Source organism: Pogoniulus pusillus, chromosome 16, assembly GCF_015220805.1.
Source record: "Pogoniulus pusillus isolate bPogPus1 chromosome 16, bPogPus1.pri, whole genome shotgun sequence".
Classification (NCBI taxonomy): domain Eukaryota; kingdom Metazoa; phylum Chordata; class Aves; order Piciformes; family Lybiidae; genus Pogoniulus; species Pogoniulus pusillus.
Window position 1 is genome coordinate 25,172,361 of NC_087279.1, and position 22,523 is coordinate 25,194,883.

General features: G+C 46.5%; 1 protein-coding gene across 2 annotated transcripts in view; it reads left to right on the forward strand.

The window, feature by feature from the left end:
- Positions 1–13,565, forward strand: part of LOC135182243 (monocarboxylate transporter 2-like) — a 40,919-nt gene extending 27,354 nt beyond the window's left edge. For both annotated transcript variants that reach the window (XM_064156074.1, XM_064156073.1), the window contains exons 2-4: positions 1,736–1,879; positions 7,456–8,331; positions 13,189–13,565. In XM_064156074.1, the coding sequence (XP_064012144.1) occupies positions 1,736–1,879; positions 7,456–8,331; positions 13,189–13,481 (1,313 nt within the window). In that variant the 3' untranslated portion in view covers positions 13,482–13,565. The remainder of the gene's footprint in view (positions 1–1,735; positions 1,880–7,455; positions 8,332–13,188) is intronic.
- Positions 13,566–22,523: the final 8,958 nt, after the last annotated feature.

Genomic DNA, 22,523 nt, shown 5'->3' on the forward strand with positions numbered 1-22,523 from the left:
GGCGTGGGCTGTTTGTTACAGCAGCAATCACAGCATCACAGCAACATGCAGGTTGGTGAAACCCCTCAGGATCACCAAGTCCAAGCTCTAACCCCACTCTACAAGATTCACCTCAGACCATATCTCCAAGCATCACATCCAAACAACCCTTAAACACGTCCTGGGTGGGTGACTCCACCACCTCCCTGAGCAGCTCATTCCAGTCCCTGACCACTCTCTCCATGAAAAACTTTTCTTTAATGTCCAGTCTAAACTTCCCCAGCCTCAGCTTGAGGCCATTCCTCCTTCTTCTGTCTCAAATTACCTGTGAGCAGAGCCCAGCAGCAGCCTCTCCACAGTGTCCCTTCAGGTAGTTGTAGACAGCAATGAGGTCTGCCCTCAGCCTCCTCTGTTTCACACTACCCATCCCCAGCTCCCTCAGTCTCTCCTCATCAGATTTATTCTCCAGGCCCTTCCCCAGCTTTGTTGCCCTCCTCTGAACCTGCTCCAGCACCTCCACATCTCTCTTGTATTGCAGTGCCCAAAGCTGAACACAAAACTCAAGGTGTGGCCTCACCAGAGCCCAGTCCAAGGGGACAATCACCTCCCTGCTCCTGCTGGCCACAGCATTTCTAATCCCAGACAGGATGCCACTGACTGCCTGGGCACACTGCTGGCTCACATTCAGCTCCTGTCTGTTACAACCCCCAGATCCCTTTCTGTCAGCAGCTCTCCAGCCACACTGCCTCAAGCCTGTAGCGTTGCTTGGGGTTGTGACCCAAGTGCAGGACCTGGCCTTGTTGAAACTCATCCCATTAACGTTGGCAAGCAGGTACACTGGGCTCTGAAGAACCACTGCACTAGAAACAGTCAGGTAAGGTAAGATACTAAGTGCTGCCTCTATCCTCCTGTCCCATTTCCACAAAGTTTTGCAGTGTTTTGGTTTGGGTTTTAGTAATACAGAATCTTTGTCTTACATCTCATAGTTTGACTTCTGGACCACTCTGTCCCTTTTAGTTTGCTCTGCCTTGATTGGGAGGTTGGTCCTGAGACCTTTAAAGTCCCTCTGATGTATATTATTCTGTACTTCTGTTTTCTACTGGTTCTCTGCCTGGTTGAGACCTTCTTCCCTCCACTACCCAAAGCTGCTGGCATGTTCCAGTGCTTCAGATTCAATGTTTCCTTTTGGTGTGCACAATCTTTGTTAAGCCATTTCCCTCTTCCATAATTCTGCACTTTCCTGAACCGCCTCTTCACATAAATGGAAAACCAAACTGATTCTCTTGATTTCTGGCTAATCTCTCATCTCAAACTGTTTCTAGCCTACATAGACTGGTATTAAGATTTAATTAACAACTGTTCTGCTGAAGCCTCAGTCCTGGTCTGCAGTACTGGAATCAGATTAGAGGCATTAAAAATGCAACACTCTTCATTTTTTCAGGCTTGTTATGTGAACCACAGCTTTGTGTGTATGGTTTAGCATCGTTATCAATCAAGAAGCTCCTATGTTGAGATCCTGTGTTCACCTTAGCTGCCACCAGCTACGCTGCCACTGTGTGGCATGAGACTTGCTGCCATCTCCACACACACTGCGGATCACCTTTCTCTGTCTCCCATTTTCTCCCTGGAGCCACCCTGGAGGCTGTCAGCAGCACCTCAGGGCACTGATACTAGAGAGGTTTACCTACTTTGTGTCAAACATGCCCCACTCTGAGACGACACCTACCTGAAGGACCATTTTGTGCTCTTTCCCCAGGTCCCATTAGCAGCATTTTGGTAAATCGCTATGGCAGCCGACCCGTGGTTATGTTTGGAGGTCTGCTCTGTGGCACCGGGATGGTCTCAGCTGCCTTCTGCACTAGCATCCTGCAGCTCTACATCTGTGTGGGCTTCATTACAGGTAAGAAGAAAGAATCTCTTTTCCACCTGCACTTGAGGTTTGTGGGCAGTGGTTTTAAACCAGAGCAGAGTGGGTTTAGATTAGACATTAGGAAGAAGTTCTTCACTGTGGGGGTGGTGAAACACTGGAGCAGGTTGCCCAGAGAAGTCACAGATGTCTCACCCTTGGAAGTGTTTAAGACTAGATTGGACAAGGCTTTGAGCAACCTGGTCTAGTGGGAGGTGCCTCTGCCTGTGGCAGAGGAATTGGAACTAGATGATCTTTAAGGTCCCCTCCAACTCAAGCCATGCTATGATTCAGTCTATGATTTCTTGTCTTGGGGTGTCTCCACTTGGGTACCTCAGCCAAACACAGTGGGAAGCTGCTAAGATAAAAAGCTGGTGAGACAGGGACCGTTGCTCCAGATGAGTTTTAGCAAAGAGCATGTCCTCTGCTGCATGCTGTGTTCCTGGCTAAGCATGGCGTGCGGGGCCTTACCAGCGAATGTGCTCTTTGCAGAGGCGATGCTGTCCAGAGGCGATAGTGAGGCTGCGGCCATCAGAGCCTTCAGCTCCTGCTGAAGTGAACGCAGGCTGACTGTGCTTTGCCTTGGGCAAGGCAAGCTCCTGGAGATACAGTGTGACTGTGAGGAAAGAACCTGTGTTCCTAAATGACTCTGTGTTTTCTTCCCTTATGAGATGCATGAAATGAGATTTCAGGCATTTGCTTTAGTCTGCTTGCCCTTGCCTGCCTGTCAGGCTAGGAGGCCCTTTATCTGAAAACAATAACTCCTGGAGCTGGCTGGAAATATGCAGTGTTCTCCTTACATAAAACTGTGCTTCCCTATTGAAGGGGCAGTTAGAACTCTCTGTATTGAAGTATGAATTTCCATAGTGGAATCTCAATCAAGAGATTGAGATAGGCTCAATCCAGCATTTTTGAAGCCTGCAGTGGCTGGGTTATTTCTTTTGGAGGCAGATGGGTTGGAGTTCTCCACCTGTGTGAGTGTAGATGCTGAACCGTGACACTTTTGCTTACGATTATAAGCAAAGCGTACCCAAGGTACAGCCAATGTTCCTCCCGGTTGTAGCTAGGACATCTGCCTGGAAACATGACACAATGAGTTCAAAATGGGCTTTGGAGGTTGCAAGGTGTGTGTTTTAATGAATGTTCCCTATCCCTCTGCAGCTGCATGAAGCATTGCTTCCTGAACAGGGAGCGTGAGCTCAACATTTAAATCAATAAAACCAGCCACCAGCAAAGGAAACTGGGCAGAAAGTTTGTCACCTCCTTCTCCTACTCCAATATTACTTCACGACATCTGGACGGTAGTGAATGAACTGCCATGGAGGATTCCCTGTCTTAAACCTTAGTCTTTCTGAGGAGTAGTAGTTAGAAACCTAACTCTTTCTAATTGCTGTGGTTAGATGAAGCTGTGCTTTTCCTGAACGGATTGTGGTTCTGTGAATAACTCTCACAGATTCCATGAAGAAGATCCCAGAAACAAAATTCTGAGAAATGAAAATTTAACCAGTGTAGTCCTGTGGATAAATTCAACGTTCATCAATGCATGAGCTTGCACCACTCCCTGCTAAACAAATGTCCTCCAGCAAGTTGACTAATGCTGGATTAGTCCTTTGCTGAAAATGCATGCATTTTTGTGGGCTGAAGGGCTCAGGCAAGGAACAGGGCTGCAGGAAGGCACCGACTCCAGTTTTCAAAGGTGCTTGGCCAAAAACATGCCAGGAGAGAATTTTGTGCCTACCTCCGTACTTAGGACTTCTGAAGAGCCTGCTCCTTTTTGATCCCTGAATATCTTTACCTATCCCAAAGAGCTGATAGTGCGAGCTGTGCTCAGTGCAGCCTCATTCCAGCAAGAAGGTACAGGGACTAGCTGCCCACTCATCTGCTCGTCTTTGAGGCTCAGAGCAAAGCACAGGCTTGTTGTGTCTGTGCCTTTTCCTCTTGCTCGCTGAATGAGGGCAGCTGTGTGGATGGGTTCCTAGCTAATAACCCATCATTTCCAGCCCGGTCTGTGTGCTGGGGAAGGAATATTAATTGGATGGAGGAGGGAAGAGGCCTGTAATTCTCCTAACATGCTTGATGCCTCTAATTACTCTTGAAGTGCTGTCAGTGGCCAGGCCTAACATGGATGTATTCAAGGGTAATTATGAAGCTGCCTGCTCATCTCACAGCTGAGATGGTGTTGCTGTACAAGGAGAGAGACGACGGAAAGGCGATTTGCAGTGACTTTAACGCAACCTGTAAACATCACACTCTAGTCTCCTCACTGCCAGCCTGAAAAGGAAACAGGCTAGGGTAGAAGACCATATCCAAGTAATTAGAAGGGATGGTGATAAAAACAAGATGCTAAGAGGTTTCTGCTATAGTCTTGTGCCTTTGGCATGTTAATGGAAATCTCTTCAGAGTAGCAGGGCAGGAAGTATCTGTTTATGGTGGAGGGATTAGACAAGGCTACCTCAACTGCTTTCTTGATTGTGCCTGTTCCCATTGGCATGCAGAGCAGGAGATGGGCTCTGCCGTGGGAGGCAGCTCTAAAGAAGCTCTGTCTTTGCTGGCACTGAGCTGTGGGCTGCATGAGGCACTCGGCATGTGCTGTAACCCCATGCTCTCTTCTCAATTGTTTCACTATAGCACTTAGAAAAATAAATGGGGTTTGCAAGCTGTCGACCTGGATCGGTGCCAGCCTGGATGCATTAAATAGGTGTTTAGACATGCAACCCCTGCTTCAAGTCTGAGGCAGAAGCAGCAAATCTCAAAGCTAAACACAAGGCAATAATGGCTGGTCAGAGTTTAGTTCAATCTGTACCAATTAGACCACTATGAAATAAAATGGGACCCGAGGTGAAGAGTGCTTACTCATCTTTGCACTGCTAATGCTGATCGTTGGCATTCCTGGGTGGGATCTTCCCTTACTAACAAAGTAAGAGCAAGGTCAATAGCTGCACAGCTCACTCCTGTACCACCACTTACTCCCTTCTAACGTCAGGAAGATGTATTTGTTCTAGGGAAGGTTGCTCCTTTTGGCACAGGCTTGGTTCTGTTCATTCAGTGCCACTGGTAGACATCTCTGGCATATCCCTGAGGAGAAGGTGTGGTTGAGTAGCAGTTTAAGCCATGGAAAAGCTGCTGTAGTTTCTGAAAACAGGAATAAAATGGATTTAAATATTTCCAGCTAAAGTCAGCCAAAAGCTTCAAGTAAATGGAAATTCTAGTCAGCCAAATTGGAACTCTCCAGATTTAATTAATGGCAAGAGCATGAGGTAATATTAAATTAGATTTGTCCAACTGGCAAATTAATGTTCACATAACAAAAAACTTGAGTTGATTATTGTTTAAGTGGGTAGCTGGCATCCAGTCTGATTTTCCTTCTCTGCAAGATATGTGGTAGGTCCCTACCAAAAATGATTCTGCAGGAGTGATGGTTTGATTTCTGCCTTTACCTGCCAGCCTGGGACATACAAAACTAAAGCAAACACTAACCCACCATGTTGCATCTTCTGAGGCGAAAGAAGCTGGGTTCCTGTATCTGAGCACCAGCAGGGCTGTTCTCTAAGTGAGGCTGTGTTTATATGCACAGTTCTCGGGTCAGCCCTCTGGTGAGGAAGAACGTAGCCCCTTCTGTGTTGCGAGCAGGCTGTGTTTTCCAAAGGCCTGCCTTGCCAAGTGCATGGGCTCGCGAGGAATTGTCACGCTGTGAGTGTGCTTTATACCGAGATTAATTTGAATATGTTGCCATTTGGGTTTATTTTTAATGCTGTAAACTTCCAAGCAAATAAAAAATAATGAAAAGAATCTTAGCCTTGGCAAAAATCATAACGGTGCAAAGTGGTTCAAGCTGAAGCTACCCAACGCTGGCTGAATTCTGCTGTATCAGTTGGATTCTACTTCATTGGTGACTAATGATAGTCTCCCTTAATTAATTTTGAGGACCTTGACCCTTCTAAATTATCTTCTGTAAAGCAATATGCCTAATTATGTACTGCACAGTTAAACAAACTAATTATATAGACTAATGAACAAGAAAAATTCTGCATGACCCTATTTTCAGGATTCGTGTTCTCTGATATAATCACCTCAAGGATTACATTTGTGCTTTGTGCTAATGTGACTCATTCTTGTCCGGATGATAGGGTGGGAAATATGTGCCATGATTTTTAAAATGTCATTTGGATGGAGTTCTGAAAATGTAACTTCTAAAGGAAGTACTGCACATGATGGAACTCTTTGAAAAGGTGAGCTTGTTCTATGCTAATGCTCTCAGATGGAACCACAGCAAGTTGAGGCTGTACAGCATTTGGCATTTCTGCCTTCAGACTTGACCTGTGCAGGAGAAGCCAGCTGACTGAATTAGCAATGCAGATGTGTGATGCCATGCATATATCTAAGTGCAATAAAAATGCATTTCCATTAAAAGAAACATGATAGGCTCCTGTTTCATTAGCATCCTCAGTAGCTGTTTTGCTGTGTACATGCAGAGCTCTTAATTCGGAATTGCTCGTACCACCAGCTAAGTAGTGGCTGAGAGAGGGTTGATGTTCTTCCTGTGCAGGTCTGTCTGTGCAGCAGCAGTGTTGGGTGCCCACCATCCATGCAGGGGGGTGCCAGCCCCAGTTACACTTCAGAAGGATGTGCTTCAGTGGTTATAGAATCATAAAATGGTTTAGATTGGAAGGGACCTCAAAGCTCAGCCAGTTCCAACCTCCTGCCATAGGCAGGGACACCTCCCACTAGAACAGATCACTCAAGGCCTCATCCAACCTGGTCCTGAACACCTCAAAAATCACATTGGGTGATTCTGTGCTCCACAACCTCCCTGGGCAACCTGTGCCAGTGTCTCACCACCCTTGCTGCAAAGAACTTCTTCCTAACATCCAGTTTAAACCCATTCCTCCTCATCCTGTCATTACAAGACCTTGTCAATAGTCCCTCTCCATCCCTCCTGTAGCTCCCTTCAGATACTGGAAGGCCACTACAAGGTCTCCCTGGAGCCTTCTCTTCTCCAGGCTGCAGAGCCCCAACTCTCTCAGCCTGTCCTCATAGCAGAGCTGCTGCAGCCCTCTGAGCATCTTGGTGGCCTCCTCTGGACTGGCTCCAACAGTTCCATGTCCTTCTTGTGTTGGGAACTCCAGAACTGCACTCCAGGTGGGGGTCTCAGGAGAGCAGAGTCCAAGCCAGAACAACTTTCCTCAAACTCTGAGCTGTGATTTTGTTTAATAGATCCACCCTCTCCTCCCACAGGGCTGCTGTGTCTGGACAGAACCAGCCAGCGTTCGCTGAGGGTGTAGTTTCAATTGATTCTGAACCAAACTCTTTGTTCTATGCTTGCTGCCCACTGGATTTGCAGTATGAAAGGAAAGGGCACACTCTGTCTGAAAGTGTCTTTCTGGGTGTCTGATTAACCAAATCCGGCAGCCAGAAGTTTAGGGATTTCCTGAGTGAAGTTTGCCTCCAGACTATTGCGTTGCAGAGCCACCAGTATCCAATTGTCCATTGATTTGCCTTAAACAAGGAGCTGAGGTTACATGGAGCTCAGATCTTCCTTTGTGTGTCTCACCTGTTTTTTTCTGTCCCAGGACTTGGCCTTGCTCTCAACCTTCAGCCATCAGTGATAATCATTGGGAAATACTTTTTGAGGAGAAGACCTATTGCGAATGGCCTCGCCATGGCAGGGAGCCCTGTGATGCTTTGCACCCTGGCTCCTCTCAACCAGTTCCTTTTTGACAATTTTGGCTGGAGGGGCAGCTTTTTAATTCTTGGGGCAATTTTATTACATTGCTGTGTGGCAGGAGCTCTCTTCAGACCCATTGGGCCAGCCAGAGCGCCAGTTAAATCCCAGGTGGCTGGGAGGGAGAAGAATGCTCTGAAAGAAGAGCTCGCTAGAAATGCTGTGGAAATGAGTAGTGCCACGAGTGTGCTCACGGAGAAGAAAATGGAAGAGGAAGAAGGAGAGGACTGCTGTGAGAAGATCAATCAGTACCTCGATTTTTCTCTCTTTAAGCACAGAGGGTTCTTAATTTACCTGGTGGGAAACGTGCTCATGTTTCTGGGGTTCTTTGCTCCCATTGTTTTCCTGGCACCCTATGCAAAGCACATCGGCATTGATGAATATTCAGCTGCTTTCCTCCTCTCAATCCTCGCTATCGTGGACATGATTGCCCGACCGACCACTGGCATCATTGCCAACAGCAAGTGGGTGAGGCCACGGATTCAATATTTTTTCAGCTTCTCCATTGCTTTCAACGGTGCCTGCCACCTTCTGTGCCCACTGGCTTCCAGCTACACAGGGCTCATCGTCTACTCTGCCTTTTTTGGCTTGGCCTTTGGCATGGTTTGTGCCATGCTCTTTGAAACTCTCATGGACCTCGTGGGAGCTTCCCGCTTCACAAGTGCCGTTGGCCTGGTCACCATTGCAGAGTGCTGCACAATCTTGCTGGGACCACCTATTGGAGGTGAGTGAACTACTTTCTTCTGCTTTCACTATGTTGTTTATGTTGAGATTCTTACAAGCAGGTTGCAGGAAGTGATTTTAAAGGTCATTTCTCTGCTTCTCATCCACTGTTTTTCCACTCATAATCAGAAAAGGAAGGCAGGTTCCAGGTGTCTCTTCCAGCATGTCCTTTATACTCCTTTCTGTGTGGGCCTCCAGCTGAAATCAACAGTTTGGACAGTGAATTTTCAGTCCCTGATCCCTTCTAACACTTGCAGAGTGGGACTTCCTGCAGCACCAAGAGCCTTGTGCTTCAGACCACTCCTCCTGGAAGCTCCTCCTGTTTCAAAAGGTTCCAGTCCACCACAATTTAAGCACAATTGTGATTGTCCCCTTGCACTTTGCTCTGGTGAGGCCACACTTCGAGTGTTGTGTTCAGTTTTGGGCACCTCATTACAAGAAGGATGTGGAGGTGCTGGGGCCAGTGCACAGGAGGATGAGGAAGCTGGGCAAAGGCCTGGAAAATAAATCTTATGAGGAGTGACTGAGGGAGCTGGGGATGGGTAGTGTGAAACGGAGGAGGCTGAGGGCAGACCTCATTGCTGTCTATGGCTACCTGAAGGGACATTGTGCAGAGGCTGCTGCTGGGCTCTCCTCACAGGTAAATAGTGATAGAACAAGAGGCAATGGCCTCAAGCTGCCACTGGGTAGGTTTAGACTGGACATTAGGAAATATTTTTTCCCAGCAAGAGTGGTCAGGGACTGGAATGAGCTGCCCGGGGACGTGGTGGAGTCACCAGCCCTGGATGTGTTTAAAGGTCATTTGGATGTGATGCTTGAGGACATGGTTTAAGGGTGAACTTTGTGGAGTAGGGATATCAGTTGGACTTGGTGATCCTGAGGGTCTTTTTCAACCTGGATGTTTCTGTGATTCTGTGATAACAGTTATGTGAAATTCTCTTGTTGACTCAAACCTAAGCCTTGCCATTTGTGTCTAAGGCTCTGAGTACTTGTGCACTTCAGTTACCTCAGCCTGTCTGATAGGTTTGAGGCTGTTTGAAATTTTTGTTTTAAAAAGTTTAATTTGGATGTCATGGTTTGAAATACCAAAAGGGAGAGACCCTGAGAGGTCCACGCTGACAATATTGACCCTCCAGCAGGGCTTACAGTCACCAGAAGGGAGCAATGACCTGTGATTTTGAAGCCTTCACTTGTTTCCCTCTCTAGCATATGCTCCACTGTCCACAAAGAACACAGCATGAGTGGAAGGCACCATTGGCTGGGAATTGGCTCAGTATGGTCCTTGCCAAATTTGAGTCAGCCATGGGCTAAATCACTTCACAGGTGGCAGCACCTCAGATCTATAGATTTCATTTGTCATGGAGGCAGGGAATTAATGTGGCTGAGTCAGGAATTATAGAAAAAGAATTATTTTGTTTTCCTGGAACCCCACCCCCAAACTAGATACAGAATTAGTTTAGTTTATTAACAGATACAGTTCGCTTGGGAATTTCTTCCAAAAGGATATTATAGATAAATGTAGAGATTTAGGAAGTCAGGAAATGGCAAAGGCTAAGCTCTAAACACAGCTTTACCCCACTATCAGTTGGGTTGAGCAGAAGATTAAGGGAACAGCAGGGCTTAGCCACACAGGTGCGATAGGCATTTGGCAGTGATCCCTTGCTGGATTCCTCTGCAGGAGCAGCCTTCTGACACTGCAGGCAATATCCAATAACAGATCCACACCGCAGAAGCCCAAGGTGAGAGCCACCAAACTCAGAAATGTCTCGAGCACTTCTTCCCAAGTGGGATGATCGTGGAACAATGCTGCCTTCAGAGCGGCAGAGGAGAGCCAAAACTGCTAGGGTCCCCCAGTCCAGGAGGTAACCAGGAAGTTGGGTACTGATATGGTCTGAGAGAAGGCTGTCCAGATGTCACTGGTGACTCTCAAAGGACCCCCGGGCTTGCCAAGCCCAAAGGCTAGCACAAAAGGGTGCAAAGGTGGGGAGAACCATCCAAAAGCAGGGACGGCATAAAACCAAGAGCTGTACAAAAGGCAGGAGCCATCCAAAAGTGGGGACAGTCCAGTCATGACAGGAACCTGCCCTGCCAGCACTCTGCTGGAACTCTCAGGCAGGAACTCTCAGGGCAGGGACCTCAAGGCAGGGCCCCTTGCTCTATTGATCCTTTTTCTAGACAAAGTGTCTATTTACCATTTATACTGGGCACAAAAACCCAGCCAAGCACCAGCCCTATTCCAGCATGGGCTTCCACATGGGTCAGCCCACCTGCAGAAAGGCACTTTTGCTGCCCCACTTCGATCCCACAGGGCTGGGAGGGAGGAAGCAGTTTTCAGGCCTCCTTCTCCCATTCAAACCTGCAGAATGGGAGGGAGAAGAAAGGAATTTTCGGTACCCCTGGACATCATTCTATCTTCATACATCCTCCTACAATTTGCCTTTCTCCTGGTTTAGAAAATGGTCACCTTTAAGTATGCAGAAATGTTTAATTAGCAGTGTGCGCTGTCTGGTTTTGTATGTATAGAAGTTAAACTCTGTTGTTTCTTCAGTGTGACTCTAGCACACCAGAAGTAATGAATGCACAGAAAGAAGGCAGTTTAACCTCATTTAGAATCACAGAATGGTTTAGGTTGGAAGGGACCTCAAAGTTCATCCAGTTCCAAATCACTGCCATAGGCAGGGACACCTCCCACTAGAACAGGTCACTCAAATTCTCATCCAACCTGGTTTTGAACACCTCCAGGGAGGTTGTGGATGACAGAATCACAAAATGTGATCTATGATCTATGATCACTTTTTGTGATTCTGTGCTCCACAACCTCCCTGGGCAACCTGTGCCAGTGTCTCACCACTCTCATTGCAAAGACCTTCTTCCCAACAGCCAGTTTCAATCTCCCCTCTGCCAGTTTAAACCCATTCCTCCTCATCTTGTCATTATAAGACCTTGTCAATAGTCTCTCCCCAACCCTCCTGTAACCCTCTTCAGATACTGAAAGGCCACTCCAAAGCCTCCTCGAAGCCTTCTCCAGGCTGCAGAGCCCCAGCTCTAGCAGCCTGCCCTCATAGGAGATTCCTGGATTCAAAACCGAGGTCTGGCTAATACCCTGTGGGACACACCTAGCAGAACCATTTAATTCTTCATGCTGCCACGTGTGGCTCATACAGTGTGACAAAGGCAGCTGTATCCCCCTGCGCTCTTAGAGATTCATTATTCAATTAATGACAAACAGAAGAAAATGCAATTTTAGAATTACTGTCTTCTGAATTATGTAATTTTCTGTGTGGAAGATTAAGTTAATGACCAGAGACTGCTAATGAGGCTAAAACTGTTCTATATAATAGTCAGTAATATTAGTTTTGTAGGGTTTTCCCCACCATTTTAATAAGCAGCAAATTTATTGGTTCTTTGGCATTTTAATAACCTACTGCAAGGTTTTGCTTTAATGAACTAGGTAAATTGTTCCCAGTGTGTTTTATGACTCTATCTTATTCTCAAAGGAAAAGAGGCAAGACTATCCTACTGTTGAATTTTCCAATACTTTACTCATTAGAACTCTCATTGAAACCTATTTAGGAGACCTCTAGGTCATCCTGATTAGCAGAAAAGGAAGAATTGTTGCAATTAGCATTTCCTTGATGTTTCACCAGTAGCATGAAAAACTCAGTGCATTGAAAATGGTGTACCAAGGCACCTAGGAATGATTCAGGAAGAGCTGTTGACCAAACCCAGTTAAAAATATTTCTTTTGTGATCAGGAAATCTATTTGGTGGCCATGAAAATCCCTTGTTAGTGTAATGCAGTGAGATAATTAATCATCAGTGTTTCAACATTACAGGTCAGTCAGGAGTTAATTATAGGTGCCTCTTTTTAAGGAGGAGAGCATACTCCAAAGAGCCTGATGGATGATGGGCCAGCCTCAAGGAGGGCTATCTATACTATGAAGGCCAGGTTAGGAGAGGGTCTTATCTAATTAGGATTTGGGATGTTAAGAATGGTCTGTGTTGCACCAGTAAATGGGAATTAATGTTCAGGATCATAGTCCCAGTAAGATTTGCATTACATTTTGACATAATGGAGAACACTGACATTTCAATTAAGCCATCTCCCTTCAATTGCTCTGTAGCTCCGTAGCAGAAGCATTAACCTTTGAGAGCGAACCTGTCACGTTTGTCTCGGCATTGAAACTGTCTGACACTGACAGCATCATCTTTGCTGTCCCTGGAACTAATGTTTTCCAGTTCCGTGCAGTGCTCTTCCATCTTTAGATCATGAGTATGAATGCAGAAAGGGCAGCTGTGACCAGGAGCTGAGTGCTCTCTAATGCTGGTGAATGACCCATGGTGGAATAAATTGAGAGGTCTTCGTCAGGAGTGTGAGATGAGACCCAGCAGCCAGGTGCCACCTTGCCAGCCTCTTCCTGAGAGCTGCTGCTTTTGTTGGCAGCCTGAGGACTGCTAAGTTAAGTGGATATCCTTGTAGGTGATCACTGGAGTTAATGGAGACTGTCTGCAGATTCCGTGATCAGAGGACTTTGTCTCTGCGTGGAAAAAACAGATCTACCTGAGACGTCCAGCCTGTGAAGTGTAGGGTTTCTGTCCTCTTCAACTTCACCCTACTAAGGAGTGGCAGTGTTACCTGTACCAACATTAACTACCCACAGGATGTGTAGTGCAAAATGTGTGAGGTATCCACAGAATCAGAGTATCTGGGGAAGAGATTGGATGTCCAGAAAATGTTTCTTCTTCTCCTAAGGAGACAATGGTCTCTCCTTGGTGTTTAGGATCTGAAAACACAGTGTTTTACGTTCATCTCTAAGTTTAGTGGTTTGTTTTGGATTTTTTTAATGTATGTTTTACAGGAACTCTCATTGATACCTTTGGGGACTATAAGTACATGTTCATTAAATGTGGAGCGGTGATGGTCCTGGCAGGAACCTTCCTCTTCATCATGAACTATTACAATTACCGCATGCTTGCCAAGGAGGAGAAGGAGAGAAAGACAAAAGAAGAGGACCCTCAATCTGTAAGGACAGAAAGTGAGGGCAGAAATAACTTGAACAAAGAAAGTGCACTGGATGGGCCTGAGCTGGAACCTTTGAGGGAGGAAGGAGAAGGACTGAAGAAGGAAATGAATGGCACAAATGAAGTTTAAACCTCTCCCAGTGTGCCAAACGGGGAATTACTTCTGGACTGCTTATGTTGATACCAGCTGTAAAATAAACAAGTTTTAAATGTTTTTCTTTATGCTCTGCCATATTCATCCTGGTTTTGTTTGAGAAGACTGGACCAGAAACAAGTTTAGTTCCTTATGAAGTGATGGGATGCAGTGCCAAGGGTCCTGCAATATTTTCTTTAGCTAGTTCCTGTTTCTCAGAGAGTTGACTAAGGGTGTAACTGGCACCCCACAGCTTCTCTCAGTTAAAAGGCTCATGGCCATCAGTCGCTGCAGATGCTTCCAGCAGCCTGAACCAGCTTTTCTCACCATGCAGTCACAGAATCATCGAATCTTAGAATCAGTCAGGTTGGAAGAGACCTCCAAGCTCATCCAGCCCAACCTAGCACCCAGCCCTATCCAGTCAACCAGACCATGGCACTAAGTGCCTCATCCAGGCTTTTCTTGAACACCTCCAGGGATGGTGACTCCACCACCTCCCTGGGCAGCCCATTCCAATGCCAGTCACTCTCTTTGCCAACAGCTTCCTCCTAACATCCAGCCTGAACCTCCCCTGCCACAACTTGAGACTGTGTCCCCTTGTTCTATTGCTGGTTGTCTGGAGAAGAGACCAACCCCACCTGGCTACAACCTCCTTTCAGGTAGTTGTAGACAGCAATGAGGTCTGCCCTGAGCCTCCTCTTCTGCAGGCTGCATACCACCAGCTCCCTCAGCCTCTCTTCATAGGGTTTGTGTTCCAAGCCTTTCACCAGCTTTGTTGCCCTTCTCTGGACACCTTCCAGCACCTCAACATCTCTCTTGAATTGAGGAGCCCAGAACTGGACACAGTACTCAAGGGGTGGCCTGACCAGTGCTGAGTACAGGGGAAGAATAACCTCCCTTGTCCTGCTAGCCTTGACTTCAGTGTCAGAACTGTCCCAGTGATTGGGTACTGCCTTCCACTGTCCGCTGCATGGTGGTTTGCACTTTTGTCTCATGGAAATGTAAAACAGATCTTACACTCATCTCAAACGCACCATGAGAGAGCTGCTTGAACAGAACAAGAGCAGCAAGCATGTCTCTGTGTGCAGTGGCAGCAAGGCAGCCTGTCCTTGTGACCAGAGTGTGCTAGGAAGCACCCACCTTGGGGTGGCTTGACCAGGGCATTTTTCAGAGACCTCTGCACTTACCAGAATGCCCTGAGAAGGGTGATATTATACAGGGAAGGCTGACACACTGAAGGAGTTCGAGGTGCTTTGTGCAGGGCAGAAATTCAGTTCAAAAGGGCTTAAACTTTGATCTGCATTTGAATAGTGCAGATTCTTTTCAGTTTCCCCCAGGAGGTTCCAGAGTCCTTTACCCAGTGTGAGTGCCTTACTGTTCTGAAGCATGCCTTTTCTTGACAACACCTTTGTGAGGTGGTAAGTGTTGCTGTTAATTAATTGAAGAAATGAAGAACTGAAGTACAGAGGAGCATCAGTGAATAAAGCTTGGGCATGCTGAAATGGGATCCACTGCCCTGAGTTCAGTGCCTGAAAGCCCTGCTGGGTGCAAATAGTCCCCCGCTAGAAAAGAGGAAATACCATGGATAGTCGTGCTTCAAACCACAGCTTTCTTTGCATGCAGCCTCTCTGCTTCATACTGCTCAGGAGTAATTTTAAACACTCTCTTACATCTGCTGTCTTGTGCCATGTTTTTTCAACCTGTTTGAGTTGCATCCATCCTGGAGGGAATCCAAACACCACTGCCTCTGCCTTGTCTGGGCTGGGTCAGACACTTCCCTGTTAGCACTGCAATACCTGCTGGCCTCATGCCATCATAGAATCATGGAAAAGACCTCTTAGACCATCTTGTCAGTCCAGCACCACCATGACCATTAAACCATGTCCCTAAATGCCATGTCCACACATTTCTCAACACCTCCATGGACAGTGACTCATTTTGATTGGAAAAGACCTTTAAGACCATCAAGTCCAGCCATTATGTAACTCTACCAAGTCTGGTACTAAACCTTGTCTCTTAGCACCATGTCTTTGAGTCAGCAAGTCCTGTTGCTGTTTCATGCATGTATCCTGCTGCATGAAATAAAGCTTCCTCAGGTCAGTGACAGAGCTGGAGCTGTGTCCATAAGACATAGAGATGTGGCCACAGGAGGCTCTTATCCCATGGTAATAATTTTGAGCTGGGAAGATCTAGACCCTGGAAGAAAGCACTGATGTATTTTGTGATAGGCAGCTGCTGCCCAAGAGCCATGGATGCTAAGCATGGCATCATGTAGCTGAATTGTCAGCCTTGCTCCAGGTGACTAGATAAAAACAGGGACTTTGCACGTGGATCACCCAGATGCAAAGGCAGCACCAGTCCAAAGGCTAATTCTCCTTTCTGTTTGCTCCAGCGGTACCCTCAGGTAATCAGGTAGTATTTTTTGTGACTGAAGGTCTCTCATTATCACCTGTGTGCACTCTATTAAGAGCAGCTTGTAAAACTACTCTCGTAAGTACAATACACTCCCAAACTTACATCACTCAAATTCTCTCGGACAAAACCTGTTCTTTGAAATTTTCTGTGCCACTAAAGACTAATGGTCCTTGACCAGTCGCTTCAGTAGGACTTCTGTTTTCTCCTTATGTATTAGCTTGCTTTTCCCCTGGAAAACAAAATCTGTGCAATATCCTTGGGCTTCTGTTGCTGTGCTCTTAGTACTCTTTATTTCTGTCAAAGATACCTATGGTATTTCAATAAAAAGGCACTGGTAGAAGGTCCTGAACATTTTCCAGTGTGCGTTCTGGAAGCTGTCATATACTTACTAGAACTCTTTAATAAATGAGATGAGTTTATATTTGTCCACTATGATGTGTAGCATAATGCTGCCTCTCAACTCAGTAAGGAATTGATCCTCACAAGGCTTCTAGTCCTGGCTCCGAGTGCATGGTAATGCAGCTCTTGGTGGTAGCCTCTTATTCCAGAACCACCACTGGGAGCTCCTGGCCACAGTCTGACATTTTCAGTGATCTGGACCAGCCTGACTCACTCCTCCAGCTGTGTGGGCCCATGCACCTGAATGAGCTGAAAGTAACTTGCAAGGATCTGAAAAGATCCTTCATACTTTTCCATTCAAGATTTTCATACCTTCCCACCAGGGTGTATCAACTGATTCTAGAAATAACAAGGCAGATCTCCAGCTGTCTTTACTGCAGGAGCTGATGCTAAGGCTCTTTGTCTTGCAGAAACCCAAAGTAAGCTTTTTAGACCACAAGCCTTAGTGAATACAGATGTGGTTTTCAATGAAAACGCTTTTCTGTTCAGCTGTCTGAAAATCCTCTGACGAGGAGACACCTTTGTTAACCTGTCCTGAGAGCTAAAAATGCTACAGCTTCAGAAAACTAACATTAAGCAGCTACTTCATACAACCTACTCAGCCCCTGCCACAGAAGCATATACCATCTTTAAGATTGTGGCACTACTCTCACATAGGAGTCAGACTATTTTAATACAATTTTATGGCTGGTTCTCAGCAGTGAGTGACCTGCCTCTCCTCTTATCCTGCCTCCTGCTCCAGCTGTAGGTTCAAACATCTGGTCATAACAGCTCATTAATCAAAGCAGCAAAGCAATGCCAAATAACTGTGTACTCTTCAGCTTGTGAGCAGTCCTAGAAATGCTTCCTGGAGTCAGATCCCATGAATTCAACACCTTACAGGCTAAGTCTGTAATCCAGACTTGGAAAAGTCTCAAATTTTCCTCAGAACATTGTCAGTTATTAAAACTGACTGGTGCAATATGAAATACCCATTAGAAAAAGCTCTTGTGAAGGAGTAGAAACTGCCTGTGCATCCAATTTAATGATTTGGATAGCAAATTAAACACAATATTCATATTTATAGGCATGCTTATGTCTGGAGAGCACCTGTGTAGGAGAATCAGGAGATGTGAGTCTTGTACCATAAATCTGTGTACGAGGCATATGGGGCACCTCGGCCATGCAAAGATGATTGCTAACACTTTGATTGCAGTGCAATTATTAGGTGTCTTTCATATTTCATTAGCTTGTGACCTTATTAGAAGTAATTACTGATTGTTTCCAGAGCTGCTTGAACTTCCACAAGAGCCTGATTGTGATGCTGAGCCATCATTCCCAACAACCACCAAAGAAACCAACAGAGCAGGCAGCAGCGCAACACTCCCTGCAGCCGTGTTCTGCTGGTGAGGCACGAGAGGTATTTGATGGGGAGATGTGACAGGTACCACGGGCTGAATTCAGATTTATCCCACGCACTCATTTCTTCCTTACAGTTCTGACTTTTTTCCCTCCCTATGTTTAGCTTTCTAAACTTAAAGGCATGGAGGAGGAATTAAAATATTTCAGCACTTGTTCTGAAGTGGCAAAATTTGTACACCTTTTAACCTCCCTTTTTAACAGAATGATAAAGAAGTGACAGTGCCAATTGTCATGCCACTAGAAGGGGATGCTGTTTCACCACCACACATTGTGCTAGGTGCTGCTTTGCCACACGTTGTGTTGTCTTGCCCTTAGAAAGGAGCAAATAAAATGCCTAGATTGTGCTTTTACCAAGAAATGTTGGACCAGATGATCCTTGAGGTCCCTTCCAACCTGGTATTCTATGATTGAAAACAGACTGCCCGAGAGCAGTGCTGATGAGCAAGGTAGGGGAGATGACGCTGCTCGGCTAGCTCAGCTGTAGGTCTGAGCTCATCACAAAGATCTTTAGTGATTTTTTGTTTATACTGCTAACGAAAACCTTCAGTGGAGTGACAGCTAAGAGGACACCAGTGCCCAGGTCTTAAGGAGAGTAAAACCAGTCTGTACTATAAATTAGTGCTGAAGGCTGCAGTTATCAGCCTCGTAACCATCACTGGTACTTACTGGTGCAGCTCTGGGCAGCACACTCAGCATACAGAGGCACTCATGCCTTTGAAGGGAAAAGACATTCCTTCACTGGCACTATGTGCAGCAGTAGAGCAAAATACAATTGTCCTCCTCTTAACACAAAGAACGAGCCTTGTCCAGAAGGTGCTAAGCATAGGAGGAGCCCAGAACCATGAATGAGTAGAGGTAAGTTGGTAGTAATTGTTAAAAACAAGCAAACAAGCAAAACCAAAATGGTAAATGAAGTGTCAATCTATGTGTTTGGAACATGTAATCATCTTAGACAACAGGAGGGATAATTTAGGACAGCTCCTGTGGCAGCTGACCCCAAATTTATTTGGCTGTGTTCAGAAAACACCCAGCAGACCACAGAGGTGCATTCAGATTACATTGAGGAATGAATTTAGAAGACAACTTTGATGCCCCCTGCAGTGACAGCAACATTGACTATAAAACAGCACTGTTTAGACTTACCAGAAACGCATAAAGGTGTTTTGATGAGTGACATTCATTAACTGCCAGCAAAGCTTCCCATCACGGCAGCACAGCTCAGAGGCGAAGACCCGATGTGCCGTCTGCTTTGGCACTCACTAAAGTTTTGCCTCTGATTGTGTTTGTGTTCAGAAAGAGGCTCCTTTGCATTCACCAAACAAACGAGCAGAGATAAATGGGATCTTCCATGTCACCGCAGTCAAAACCACGCTGTCACAGGTAATGGTATATATAATTCTTTTTACCACATTACCACGTACCAAAATGGTGCTGAGTTGGGTGTGTTTCTCCCCCAGTGGGAGGAATTCCCTTTAGGAAACATGCAGCCCATTGTCCTTGTCCTGGAGTCCTGTATACCCCTGAATTCCTCTCCCTCTGTGGTTTGGATGGGAGAGGAAAAGGCACGAAAGGACCTGTTTCCCCCCCTGCCCTGCAGGCGTGCAGGGGGTGAGCAAGGGGCTCTTCCAGCAGGAGGGGTGCCCGTGCAGTGCCTGCCTGAGAATCAGGCTGGGGGTTGGCAGTGGTCTTTGCACCTAGGCAGTGGTAACTCTGCTCTTTGTCTAGGGAGGGTATAAATATTTGGGTTCCCGCCTTGGGGTTCCCGCCTTAGAGTTTGCCCCCATCTGAGGGTTCATGCCTGCCTGAGAGTTCTCCCCCCAACCTGGATAGACTCTGCAGCAGGAGCCACTGGTGCTCTGCTCTGAAGGACTGTGGACTGTGGCTTCCCACCATTAGCACCCTTTATGCAGGCTCAGTAGACCTTAAAGACCCTTGGACGGCCTCTGAAAGAGAGCGAGGGGACAAGCAGCTGGACCACCCTTCCTTTCATCCAGCATGACTCACCTGTGAGTAAATTTTGGCTCAGAGTCCGAGGGGATGCTGTTCAGTAGCTCCAAGTGCAGGATGCTGCACTTCGACCACAACAACCCCATGCAGAGATACAGGCTGGGGTCGGAGTGGCTGGAGAGCAGCCAGACAGAGAGGGATCTGGGGGTGCTGATTGATACCCACCTGAACATGAGCCAGCAGTGTGCCCAGGTGGCCAGTGGCATCCTGGCCTGCATCAGGAATGGTGTGGTCAGCAGGAGCAGGGAGGTCATTCTGCCCCTGTACTCTGCACTGGTTAGACCTCACCTTGAGTGCTGTGTTCAGTTCTGGGCCCCCCAGTTTGGGAGGGACATTGAGATGCTTAAGCGTGTCCAGAGAACGGCAACAAGGCTGGGGAGAGGCCTTGAGCACAGCCCTACGAGGAGAGGCTGAGGGAGCTGGGATTGGTTAGCCTGGAGAAGAGGAGGCTCAGGGGTGACCTTATTGCTGTCTACAACTACCTGAGGGGTGGTTGTGGCCAGGAGGAGATTGCTCTCTTCTCTCAGATGGCCAGCACCAGAACGAGAGGACACAGCCTCAGGCTGCACCAGGGGAAATTTAGGCTGGAGGTGAGGAGAAAGTTCTTCACTGAGAGAGTCATTGGACACTGGAATGGGCTGCCCGGGGAGGTGGTGGAGTCGCCGTCCCTGGAGCTGTTCAAGGCAGGACTGGATGTGGCACTTGGTGCCATGGTCTGGCCTTGAGCTCTGTGGTAAAGGGTTGGACTTGATGATCTGTGAGGTCTCTTCCAACCCTGATGATACTGTGATGCTGTGATACTGTGATACTGTGATTAAGTGGGAAAGGCTATCATTTAATAGCTCAACAAGCCTTTTCCAACTTCTGACTTCCAACATAGCCAAATTACCTATGGTATCCTTGTAGATCTTCTCAAATGAGCTGAATCTGCTAATTAAAACTAAATTAATTTCTGTATCTAGTTTTGGGGGCAGGTTTTCAGGAAATAAAATAACTATTTTTGTATAAACTCCTGAGTCAGCCACATTACTTCCCTGCCTCCACAACATTAATGGCGCAGCAACAGCACAGTAGTTCAATAGTAGAATTTCTTCATGAGAAGGGATGCCTAATCACAGGACTTGATTTAATTTGGGCTCAGCAAAATTGTAAGAATCCAGAGAAAATCCTGGAGAAATTATCTGAGAGTTCTGACCCTGTGATTACCGAGTCTGCAACAGAGTGTTACACTGTTGTTTTGGGGTCAGTGGTGACCCAGGCTCAGGTTGAATTTGAAAGTTATGAGAAAAGAATCTGCTAATTAAAACTAAATTAATTTATGTATCTAGTTATGGGGGCGGGTTTTCAGGAAATAAAATAACTCCCTTTTGTATGAATTCCTGTCTCGGCCGCGTTAATTCCCTGCCTCCACAACAGTGCTGCAGACCCCAGCACCTCTCAGAGGGTGACCTTGCTGTGGTAGCTGTGTCTGTAAAGGCTGAATCTCCCCGTATTCAACAGCACAGGTGTCTGAAGACTTACACACAGTTCTACATGGCCTGAGATACTCAAGCCTGTCCATCAAACAGAGAGGACATTTATGAAGGGAAAAGTTGCATGTCCCCTCCCTCCAAAAAAGCACACATGTGGATGATGTTTTTAAGCAATCCTTCTCCTTTTAGTGTTTGTCTGCTTGTGTGTTACTGCTTTCTGAAACAATCTCTGCATCTCTTCAGCATTAGTGATGAATCTAGGCTGAAAATTCTTCCTCCAATGATTTGCCTTTCTTTCTAAGCTGCCTTAGTCAGACACGTCACCTTTACACTTAACTTGGTTGTCACAGTGTGCTGTTTCTGTACTTTTTAAAAACATGTTTTCTCCTTTTCCAACCATTTAAAAAGTCATTTCAGGAGACATTCAAGATGCACTTTTGCTGGACATCTGAAAAAACCTGTTACAGTGCAAAGCCAGAGAGGGAGAGCTTCAGAAGTGCAACCCCATGCCTCTCAAGCAGGTGCGGGGCACTTGATGGAAAGTCTAGCACAGACGCTGAGGTGTGCACCCTGCAGACAGAGCAGTCCCTCCCACTGTTCAAAAGATGTGATTTCTCGGAGTTCACAGGCAGCCCAGTGACAGGTGTTTGGCCGTAAGTGTCCAAGACTGTCCTGAGCAGCTCTCTTTTGTGAGCTGCAAGCAGCCGAGGACCCTCTCTTCAGAGGCTGCATTTCCAACACTGCAGAAACCACTTCCCTGGGAAGGGTTACTGAAATCCCACCAGAGCCTTGTGCTTACCTGAATCAGTGCTTCCCAGCCAATAGTGTCCCAAAAGGCCAGCAGCTAGTTTAAATGCAGCTCTGGTTTGTCTCTTACCTCTTAGGACGTATCTGACCAGTGGATTTCAGGTGGGATAAGAAGAAAATCTCTCTGTTGTTACAAAGGCAGCTAAGAGGTATCTGATGCTGGAAAGGTTGGGGGTGTCCCTCTATGTATGCACACTTTGCACAAAGGAGCCAAAGTCCAGATCTGCTTTGAACTATCTGATATGGATGTACTGGAAGGTGTCCTCAGAAGGGCCATGAGTATGATCAGAGGGCTGAAGCATCTCTCCTATGAGTTGGGGCTGTTCAGTCTGGAGAGGAGAAGGCTCCGAGGTGACCTTATTGTGGCCTTTCAATATCTTAAGGGGGCCTACAAGAAAGCTGGGGAGGGACTTCTTAGGCTGTCAGGTAGTGATAGGCCTGGAGGGAATGAAACAAAGTTGGAAATTGATAGATTCAGACTGGATGTTAGGAAGAAGTTCTTCACCATGAGGGTGGTGAGACCCTGGAATGGGTTGCC